Source organism: Vipera ursinii (genome assembly GCF_947247035.1).
Source record: "Vipera ursinii genome assembly, chromosome: 10".
Classification (NCBI taxonomy): domain Eukaryota; kingdom Metazoa; phylum Chordata; class Lepidosauria; order Squamata; family Viperidae; genus Vipera; species Vipera ursinii.
The window spans coordinates 23,186,788-23,197,991 of NC_139520.1; the positions used below are offsets into that span (position 1 = coordinate 23,186,788).

Sequence of the window (11,204 nt, forward strand, 5' to 3'; positions counted from 1 at the left end):
ATAATGTGGTTTGTACTTATTTTTTAAAATACAGCTTCTTGCCTAATATTCAGAATATTTAGGTCAATGAACTAAGAAACATGGCTGTAACAGAATATCTATATGTCTGTTCTGTAAAACTTTATTGTCAGATACACGTTGACGATTCAAGAACGGCTGCAATGATAATTAACAATAAACAGCTTACTATGCAAATAAAAATTGCAAAAAACAAACAAACAAAAAGAACTGTCCCTACTGTAGCAGCTTTGGTGATTTTCTCTCCTGGCATGAACTTGCCCTGAACAACAAACGTTTATTTACATTCCCTATTCCATATTTTGTTTCTAAGTTATTCCTGGCTCCCTCTCCGCCTTTCTGCAAGTCCTCATCATCCTGTCTGTTCCAAAGAGGACGGCAGTCTGGACGCCGCCCGGTCCGCAAGCAGCTGGCCACGGCTGCCACTTCTCCACTGTTCTTCAGAAAAGCCTGAGTGACCGTGGCCAGGTCCACGCCGAACTCCCCCATCAGGCGCTCCATGTCCTTGACCGCCAGGGCTACGGCGGCCGACGGGGGCCCCGGGCGCCCCTCCGACTTCGGGGAACGGCGGCTGGGGGGCACGGCACCGACTTCACAGATCTCCGCCGTCCTCTGGGCGGCCGGGTCGGCTCGCGATTCTCTCGAAGTTCCAAGGCCCGAGGGCCCGGGCTTCGCCCAGCCCGATGGCTCGCCATCTTCCTGGAAGGAAAGCGATTCAGAGCGCGGCTGTCAGTCGCTGGGAGGGTCAAAGGCGCTGCCAGGGGGAGGGGGGAGCGCAGCGGAGGCTCCTCGGAGGCGGGGGCAGCAGAAAACAGGATCAGAAGTTGCACTTTCTCGTCCATTTTGGCCCACCGAGGCGCCCTTGGACGGCCAGGCAGCCTTGACGGCTCCGCTGACCATCGGGGGCCCCGAAAGGCCGGCCCGCCCGCCTCCTCCACGCGCGCGCGGGGGCGAACTACCTGCTCGAACTCCTGGTTGGCTAGCCGGAAGAGCGCGGGCACCCTCCGCCGCTCCATTGGCGCTCTCCTAGGGGCAGGCCCCGAGGCCGGAGGGAAGGGCCGCTTCCCGGCTGCTTCGGGGTCTTCCTTCGCGGGCGCCGCAACTCCGCCCGGAACCTCGCAGCGCTCCAGGCGATCGTCGCCCTCCGGCCGGAGGGGTCGCCCCGCTGCGGCTCAACGCCCCGCCCACTCATGGCCCCGTCTGCCCGCCCTCTCCTCGCTGGGCGGAAGTCCCTATCGGACTTCCGGCCGGCAAAGATGGCGACAGCGCCGAGCCTCTCCGCCTCGAGCGAGGCCGAACCTCGCCTTAGCAAGAAGTGAGTGGCGCTTCGCCGGCCGCCCATGCTGCCCCTGGCGCGGCTGTTGTCGGGGGGCGGCCCCGCTTGGGCTCGGCGGCTTTTGAGCGGCGGCCGCAGACAGCCGAGGTGGGTGGCTGAACGGCGGAAGGGACGGGGGGCGCGCGGCTGGGCGGCGCCATTAAAGCCCCCGGCTTTTCTCGCAGCGAACTGAAGCGGCGCCTGAAGGCCGAGAAGAAGGCGGCCGAGAAGGAGGCGAAGCAGCAGGAGCAGGGCGAGAAGGCTTCGTTGCGACGGGCCGACGCCGCGGGCGCGGAGGAGGAGGAGAATCTTGACCCCAACGTGAGCGGGCGGGGAGCCTGCGGCCGCGCCTGCTTCCCCCCCCCTTGGCAACGGGACAGCAGAGCCTCCAGCGTGGTCGGCCTGACTCGCCTGCCGCACGTGGGCCCGGCCGAGTGCCTGGCTTCTAGCGGCTGGAAGCGAGTCCGGCGTTGCTCGGGGCAGGGAGGGCGGGAGCTTCTACTTGCGAGATCTTTTCTCTCCCCTCTAGCCTTTTCGTCTTCAAAAGCCTTCCCTCGTTGTCTTGACAGCAATACTACAAGATCCGTAGTCAGGCCATTCAGCACTTGAAGGGTAGCTCCGAGGATCCCTACCCGCATAAGTTTCACGTGGATCTCTCCCTGACAGACTTTATAGAGAAGTATACTTTCCTACAAGCAGGGGATCATCTAACCAACGTCACAGTAAGAGTGGCAGGTAAAGGCTCATTTGGGATACTGGGAAGAAAGCAGTTTCAATGATGATCTTGTTTCTGCCTCTCCCCCCCCCCCCAAGATGCTGTATTTTAGATTAGAGATAACATTCTGCTTCAAAGTAGTAACAAAACACCTATGGGTGTGTTTTCTGATGGAAAACCAGGAGATGTCATGTTCTGTTAAGGCTCTTTTGGAATGGAAGAAATGTGATATAGCCATTAGGCTATGTTATTCTTTTCTAGGTCACCTTGCCAGATTGTCCCAGATTGTCAGGGAATAATTTTCTGGGGGTGTCTTTTTGCTTTTGCTCCTGGCTTGCTCATCTGTTGTGTGCTTTTTTGTGATCATATGACATCTCTTTTTGGTTCTGTTTTTGGAGGTCGGATCCATGCAAAACGTGCCTCTGGAGGAAAGTTGATATTTTATGATCTTCGTGGGGAGGGAGTTAAATTACAGGTGATGGCAAACTCCAGGTAAGCATTAGTTACTTTTTTTTCCTGATTGTATATTTTAGTTTTGCTTTGGTGTGTATATTTGAGGATGAGAGCCAGTTTGATGTAGAAGTTAAGGCACCAGGCTAAAGCTGGGAGACTGTGAGTTCTTATCCCACCTTTGGCACATAGCCAGCTGGGTGGCATTGGGGGAATTTACACACACTCAGCCCTAGGAAGAAGGCAGTAGCAACCCACTTCTGAAAATATTGCCAAGAAAATGGAAGGTAGTTGTCCAGGAAGTTGCCAGGAGTCAACAGTGTCTTAAACACCTCCCTCTCCCCAAACTTTTGAGGAAAGGTAGAAAGAATATGAAAATAAAACCATGGTCTGATAAGTGGTCCAAGATTGCATTAAGTAATAGTGTCTCAAATACATACATTCTTTCTAGAAGAGGATTAAAGCAAAGTTAATCATATAACTTCTTGAAAATATTGTGATGTTTCTGCATGTTATTTTAACTATTTAAGAAGGGTTGTGAGTTCAAGCCCCCCCTTTGTTTTAAGAACTATGCTCAAAACATTTTGATAAGGTTTTGAGCTCTTAGCATTTTGAATATTGTGCTGATTTCCATTTTTTTAAAAGTCAGAATATCTTAATACGTTAATATGTTTAGTAACATTCCAGTGTGCTTTATTAGTTAAACTAGGTAGGCAACTCAATATACTTGTGGCACAGGGGAGTAAAGACCAAGGTACTACATAAGGAGAGGCTTGTTAATATTTCTCAAGTTGTAAGATAAGATAACCTTTATTGTCATTTTTTTTACTGTGGGCACAACAGCACACATCAAAAATGAAATTTAGTTGCCCGCTCTCAAAGTGAACACATACATGACACACATCTAAACCTCCTATATACAACATATATAGAGACCCACAACCCTACATATACATAACAAATAAATATTATGTCCCTTAATGACTGTTTGCTACCTCTGGAATCCCAGGGAGTATATCTTAAATGTCAGTTGTTGCAGAGCAGTAGTAGAAGAGGGATATTGTCCTACTGTCCAAGCTTGCGAGTTTCCCAAATCCATTGAATTGTGTGATATACAATGCTGCACTAGATGATCACTTAGCTTGATCCAATCTATCTAAACAAGTTCTTATGGCATGGCAATCAGCGTATAGTACCTCATTAAAATAGTTGTATGCAGGTAAATTTATAGAACAAAATTCAGATCTTGTAACTAAATCTGAGATTGAAATGAGTTCAATTTCTTTGCTAGACTTGGTATGTAAATACTTTTTCACTATTGACGAATCAATAGTGAGCACCTGCTGCCAGCATCAACTTCCCATCGTCCTGTGCGCTCCCATAGAGAGGGCCTCCTTAGGGTGCCGCCGGTTAGGGAGTGCCGGCGGGTGATCCCCAGAGGGAGGGCATTTTCTGTGGGCGCGCCTGCCCTTTGGAATGATTTACCTGTCTTTTATATGCTGCCCTGTAAACCGCCCTGAGTCCTTCGGGAATAGGGCGGTATAGAAAACTAATTAAATAAAATAAATAAATAAATTTGGGGAAAAAAATCTTTATAGAAGTTTTCCCCCTGCAATATAGAATAGAATGGATTTTGACTATTTCACTGATAAGGCTGAAAAGATTTACCTAGAAATGTTTTTTGAATTTTAAAAATTCTTTTAGAAACTACAGATCTGAAGAAGAATATATGTGTATTAACAACAAGCTTCGCCGTGGAGATATCATTGGGGTCCAGGGGAATCCTGGAAAGACAAAGAAAGGGGAATTGAGTATTATTCCTTATGAAATAGTTCTGCTGTCACCGTGCCTACACATGCTCCCTCATCTTCATTTTGGGCTCAAAGACAAGGTATCAGACATGCTGCTGCTTTCGCTTGACAGCCTCCAAGAGTGTCTCCTTGCTGCATTTTACTATCTTTATTTTAATTTATATTTAGGAAACCAGATTTAGGCAGAGATACCTGGATTTAATTCTTAATGATTTTGTAAGGCAAAAATTCATAATTCGAGCAAAAATCATAACATACCTTCGAAACTTCCTGGATGAACTGGGCTTCTTGGAGGTGGGTGTTTGTTTTTAAATGTAAAAAATGATGTATAGTAATTGCTTGCAGATATCTCAAAGATTAATCCTTTATAGCAATTTACCTCGAGTTGTTAAGCTTAAATTATAGAGCAAAGACACCAAATGCATATAAATTGTCAGAATAAAAATACATTTATAAGAGGCTAGGCAGGGATGTTATAGAAAAGATTGTGGTTGGGTAAATGCTCTTCCAGGTCCTCTAACACAGCTTGTTGAGGATGGTCATCATGCTTCAGTACCACTGTTTGGTTCAGAAGATAGCATGTTTCCTGTATGCCCATATAATAGACGTGGAGACAATGGCAGCTGCAAAGTGGTAATTTAGAGAAGCAGTGAAAAGGCATTCCTTCCTGCAAACATCAGTAGTAGCAATGGGAAACTCAAATCTCTGTGCCCGAGAGACAGTTCCCGATAGAGAACTGTTTGAATATCTCTGAATAACTTCCCTTCCACCAGTTTCGTCTGGCTGTTGAGTACCTGGACGAAGTGCCAAGGGTTAGGTGCCCTTAACAGTTCATTGGGCTGTGAGACAGATCACTCTCTATAATACAACACAGAATGTTCTGACTTGCAAAGTAATAATGGCTAAAATTACACAATTCTAATTTGACACAGTTCTTTAAACAGAGAGTCTTAAGGCTTGTCAGTCATGCTATGTTAGATCTTTTTAGTAAAGCAATCATTTAAATTAGATCTTTTTAGTAAATAATTAAATCATTTGGAGCTAATTTTATGGTTTTGTTCCTATACCTCAGCATACATTGCTACTTCAGTGTCTCATCTCATTTTCATGATTAATAAAGTGTCTTTTAGATTATGTTCTTATTGTAGACTTTTTCTCACTGCTTCTTTGCCTGGAATTTGAATTCTTTAGTAGGCTGGATTAGGAATATTTTCCTATTTGTTTTTCCCGTCTTATTTGTCTTCAAAATCAATTTCTCTAAAGTTCTTTATAAACGTAGAGACAATATTTTCTGCCTATTTTTTGTTCCCCAACTAGATTGAAACACCTATGATGAATATCATACCTGGTGGGGCAGTGGCCAAGCCATTCATCACCCACCACAATGAACTGGACATGAATTTGTACCTAAGAATAGCACCAGAGCTCTACCACAAGGTGAATAGTTAAATCAGGCAAGCAGTGGCACAGATATACTTATATATCTTTTTCTGACATGCCAATGCAAAACATACGTATGTTTCTATATGCTTTGGAATCTGGTTCCATATATGGGGCCTTATCAAAACTTAGAAAATATCCAGGTTAAATACAAGATAGTAAAATATATTGTGTGATTTAATGATTTGGAAATTGAGTTAGGAATGGGAAAGCCTGGGTTGAATTTAACTTCAATCTGGAAAATCACAGGATTACTTTGAACTACATACTCTTTCCTAATCCAAATTCAAGCTCTGTTAAGTAGACCCAGTATTTTTTCTTTGCTTTTTAAAAAAATTCTAGTTTCTGTTTTCCCTCAGCCTCCACAGATAGAGGTTGGTTCACTACTATTAATTTCTATGGTGCAAAATCAGTGATTTTGGCTGGTATCTGAAATCAGGGATGGGAAGCAGATTCTTTCAGATGCTTGAAATGGGAAACATCAAACAGATCCGTGTTGCTTCTGGAAGCAATTTGTGATCCTGTGGATATGTCTTCTCCTACTGAAAAGGCTCTTTAACTGGTATATTTCAGATGCTTGTGGTTGGTGGAATGGACCGGGTCTATGAAATTGGGCGTCAGTTCCGGAATGAAGGAATTGATTTAACCCACAATCCAGAATTCACTACTTGTGAATTTTACATGGCGTATGCGGATTACCATGATCTGATGGAGATCACTGAACAAATGATTTCAGGTTGGTGACAAGTGTTCTTATTTTAAAAATGCTTAGTAGGTCATTTGAAGTTCCATTTGGAAAAGATAAATTAGCCAGGCTAAAAGGACGGTCTTCTCCTGTAGGAATGGTGAAACATATCAGTGGTGGATACAAGGTGACTTACCATCCTGAAGGCCCAGAAGGCCAGGCTTATGAAATAGATTTTACACCTCCATTCCGGAAAATCAGTATGGTGGGTGAATTGGAGAAAGCACTGGGAGTGAAACTGCCTGCAGCAGATCAGTTTGACACAGAAGGTGAGAGTGGAAGACATTTTATCCCCCCTTTAGTTTAAAGAGATCCTCATTACAGACAGTAAGCATGGGCCTGCATTCTAAGTTTTCTTCTGAGACAGATCAATTATTTGGTTTAGATTTGACTAGACAGTGTTAACAGTGGGCACTATGGGGTATTTTGCTGTATACCTACTGTTTCTAGGGATAGGGAAAGCATGACTAATTAAAGGCCAAGCTAGGGGAAGCACTCGTGTGCAGTATTGTCATGTCTGATTTCACATTGTGCATGCAGTGTCTCGTTCATTTTTTGATGCTATCTGTGAAGAGCGAGGCGTTGAATGCCCACCCCCTCGGACAACAGCCAGGCTCCTAGATAAGGTAAGAAGGGGCTCTTTCTCCTGATTCTTACTTGAGGTGGATCTCAGAAGGGATCCCACTGAGTTGGGCTTCCCAAAATCTTTATTTTATTTATTTATTTTAATCCCATTTATATCCCGCCCTTCTCCGAAGACTCAGGGCAGCTTACAATCTAAGCACAAATCAAATGTGCTTAGCAATAGCCTTCATTCTATGTATATGCCTGCTTATTAGGGCTTTTGCGCCCCCCAAGCGGCATTATTACAAAGTCAGCTTATTGCCCTCAACAATCTGGGTCCTCATTTTACCTACCTCGGAAGGATGGAAGGCTGAGTCAACCTTGAGCCTGGTGGGATGTGAACCTGCACTAATTGCAGGCAGCTGGTGTTACTTAAGGAGGCATCAGCCCACTGCTCCACCAAGGCTTTTACTTGGTGTCTTTCTTACAGCAGTTCTCTGAGATGGTAATTCAAAGTGTTATTGTCTTTTATGGGCCTCTGAGAAATGGTCAAATAAAGCTTTCCCTGAGATAGGTGATATTTTGACAATGACAATGGGTCCTTTTTTAAGGTTTGCTTATTTGTTTAATAAATTTATAAACTATTGAATTACATATTTATTTATTTGTACCCTGCCCTTATTATTTTTACAAATAATTCATGGCAGTGAACATATCTGACACAGCTTCCTCCTATTTTCCCCACAACAACAACAACAACCTTATGAGGTAGGTTAGGCACAGAGAGTGAGACTGGCCCAAAGTCAGCCAGCTAGCTTTTGTAGCTAACATGGAACTTGAACTCACAATCTCCTATTTTCCAGCCTGGTGCCTTAAATGTATATAGTAATGAATGATACATAATTAAAACAGTAATTGTTATTGTACCATCTGCAGTAATTACAGGAGTACTTATTGTGCAATAACAATAAAATATCCAGTTTAAATTGTAAACCAAAAGGATTATAAATAATTTACTGCATATCACAGTAGTCTAAGAAAACAAATACTTGATGCATTCAGTGGCCCTGGGAGATGCTGTAAAACTATGATCCTGAGGCTTTGCTGTGGTACAGCTATGTGAATGAACCTGAAAACAACTTAATCATGTTACACAATTTTTGACAGTGAGGAATTATTCCCAAACACTTTATTTATTTATTTTTGGGACTTATATGCCGCCCTATCTCCTGAAGGACTCAGGGCGGCTAACAAGAAAAAAAAACAACAATACAAAAATTAAAATTACCTGTTCCTATTCCTCATTTTTCAGCTGGTTGGACAATATTTAGAAGTCACCTGTATCAATCCCACATTCATTTGTGATCACCCACAGATCATGAGTCCTCTAGCCAAATGGTAAGGAAAAGTGCTGTGGTTATGTAAGTATGGATGTGCATGCATATAACCTACCCTTCCGACCCCCACTCAGACTTCATATAAAATAAATCGACATTTTGACACAAGTATATGTGCAAAAAATCACGCTGATTCTAGGGCTAAAGATGTAAGCAGTTGTTCAAATCTCTTGTCCCATCTCATGAAACAGAGTGAATGATGCAGACCAACTGACCTGGTGTCATCTGGTTGCAGAAGAATTACTTTTCTCTGTATGGTCTCCAGTCTTTTCCTCTGGTGTTTATTCAGGCACCGTTTTCAAGCAGGATTGACTGAACGGTTTGAGCTCTTTGTGATGAAGAAGGAGATCTGCAATGCCTACACAGAACTGAATGATCCCTTTCGGCAACGACAGCTATTTGAAGATCAAGCTAAGGTGAGTGAGGGTATAGGCCTGGACTGGACCTGCCAGAACTGGGCTGTAAGTATCTTTGTGGGAATTTGTCATAACTTCAAATGGTCACTAAGTAACTAGTCATAAGCTGAGGACTATACATAATGGGGGAAGAAAATGCAGAGAGCTGGATCTCTCTTAAATAGTATGGATACCCCTGGTATGGGGATGGAAGTTACTGGATTGTGAAACTGATCTGTGGCTGGGTCAGCGTTACATGTAGCAGAGAAAATTCTTGAGTGGGAATTTTGTTTGTTTCTAAGACATCAGTACATCTCCCTTCCAAACTATCTCTGAGCTGCTTGCAAGAAAACTGAGGAGAAAAACAGCTTATACTAAATGCACTTTATATCAGGGGCTGTCCCAAAGTCCACCAGGGAGGACACAGATATATGAGGGCAAACTGTTCCACAGAAATGGGGAGGGAGCACCAATGAGCATGGTTACAGGATTAGTCCATCTGTGAGGTAGCCACATGAGTGAATATAGACCTGATCCAAGAAAGGAGGCAACTGGTGCCCTATGGGTCATTGTGCAAAAACTTTCCTGGCCATTGGTTCCATCTCCTGTTATAAGGAGCTGCAAATCCAGGCAGAACCAGGATGGAAGAGACAGCTGGAGAGAGATTGGTTTGAGGAGTGGTCTGTGTTTTTATTTAGAAGTGTCTACTTAGAATCCAATTATTGGAAGCAGAAATGGGAAATGTTTGTGTTTCACTGTTGTATAATGATATATTTATTTATAATTATAATTATTATTATATAATCCTAAGTCTTTTCCCCCAAGCCCCAGTTGCCCTGACTGGCTCTGTAAATGATCCTTGTCTTTCTATTCATTTCCAACCCAGGCAAAAGCTGCTGGTGATGATGAGGCAATGTTTATCGATGAGAACTTCTGCATGGCTCTGGAGTATGGGCTGCCCCCCACAGCTGGCTGGGGCATGGGCATTGACCGTCTTACCATGTTCCTGACTGATTCAAACAATATTAAGGTAAGCACTCCTTAATAGATAGCTACTTCCTGTCTGTTCAGGCCTGCCTGGGTGGAAGATGGATTGCTTCCTATATTCTAAGGCAGCAATTTTAGATTTGCTAGTTCATGCAAAAGGAATAGGAATCATCCTTGTACTTTAATGTGCACACTTTTGAGAACTAATGCACTGAAAACATGCTTGTGAATGTGAAAATATGTTACTTTAATGAAAAGCGTAACATTTCTTAAAAGACTTCCTTGTTTTTCTTTGAAGACATTTCATTTTTCATCCAAGAAGCTTCTTCAGCTCTGACTGGATGGTGGGGAATGGAGGAAATGGAGGAGCTAAAGAAGCTTCTTAGATGAGAAGCAAAATGTCTTCAAAGAAAAACAAAGTCTAGTTACCTCTTGGAAAAGCACCTTTGGAACAATCATGACTTGGATGTCTGAGTATCTCCATAGACACTTCTTAAAAGAGCTTAGTTGGAAATAATGCTTATGTGGCTCTGAAGATTTCTAATGAGATCTTTTCTTGGAAAAGAAGCTCCAGTAAGTGACCAGAAATCCCCTTTTCTTGCAGGAAGTGCTGCTGTTTCCCGCCATGAAGCCTGAGGACAAGAAGAAGGATCCTTTGTCAGATTCTAGTGAAGGAACTTCAGTGTGACACAGCAGTTTGCACAAGAAGCATGAAGGACAGGGAAAGTCACTTCTAGATTTCAGTAGGCCAGGGCTACTGGGTTTCCCCCCCCCAGCCATGAATAAATGAAGTCTTGTTATTTTGTAGTAGGCACCTCATTGTAGCCACTAGCTCTCTGCTGTCTGCCATTTCTTTGTCCCATCAGATTCTGATATGACTTTCGAGATTTAAATCTACCTGTGATGGGGTTTGTGTTGTCTTTGCAGCCAAACTGAGAGGGTTGTAGGGACTGTCAATCCAGTTCCTGCTTGACCACCTTGAGTTCAGTCACAGCACATCTTAATTCCACTGAATGTAAAAGTTAGGATACCTAACTAATCAGTTAGGATACCTTACTGATTAGATGTTCCAGTTTAATCCTCCATGCGTTACTAGCTACATTTTAGTGGCTTAAGTTGTTAAGCTAACAGAACCAAAGGGAGCCTTCTTCCTTGCTTCTTCCCATAAAAAAGCTACTCAATATTTATTCCATTCTGATAGCCCCAGGTAATGCTGCATTCAGAAATTGTTTTCATTATATTCAGCCTGCAGCAGCCTAGCTCATCAAGAGTTTGTGTTCATTGTTCTGTTTACACCATCCTGCATTTTACTTCTAGCAATTAGTTGGTACAGTAAAAGAATCAGTTCCCAGTCTATCAACCATCAA

General features: G+C 43.5%; 2 protein-coding genes across 7 annotated transcripts; one reads left to right on the top strand and one right to left on the bottom strand.

Annotated features, from left to right (window-relative positions):
* Window positions 1-103: 103 nt before the first annotated feature.
* TERF2IP (TERF2 interacting protein) lies at window positions 104-1,174 on the bottom strand. Its single transcript, XM_083370583.1, has 2 exons — window positions 978-1,174; window positions 104-717 (listed from the first exon to the last, which is right to left on the bottom strand). Exons 1-2 carry the CDS (start codon window positions 1,032-1,034, stop codon window positions 235-237), a joined length of 540 nt encoding a protein of 179 aa, XP_083226709.1. The 5' UTR covers window positions 1,035-1,174; the 3' UTR covers window positions 104-234.
* Window positions 1,142-10,640, top strand: KARS1 (lysyl-tRNA synthetase 1). Of its 6 annotated transcripts, none has more exons than XM_083370582.1 (14): window positions 1,142-1,333; window positions 1,519-1,654; window positions 1,903-2,068; window positions 2,447-2,540; window positions 4,203-4,389; window positions 4,478-4,603; window positions 5,627-5,746; window positions 6,323-6,485; window positions 6,590-6,763; window positions 7,035-7,120; window positions 8,371-8,456; window positions 8,721-8,871; window positions 9,737-9,880; window positions 10,442-10,640. In XM_083370582.1, the coding sequence occupies exons 1-14, from the start codon at window positions 1,209-1,211 to the stop codon at window positions 10,523-10,525; spliced, it is 1,842 nt and encodes a 613-aa protein (XP_083226708.1). In that variant the 5' UTR covers window positions 1,142-1,208; the 3' UTR covers window positions 10,526-10,640. The 6 variants fall into 6 exon arrangements, 4 of the variants coding, with proteins under 4 accessions (XP_083226708.1, XP_083226705.1, XP_083226706.1 ...); XM_083370579.1 differs by having other exon boundaries at window positions 8,745-8,871; XM_083370580.1 differs by having other exon boundaries at window positions 1,256-1,441.
* The last annotated feature ends 564 nt before the right edge of the window (window positions 10,641-11,204 follow it).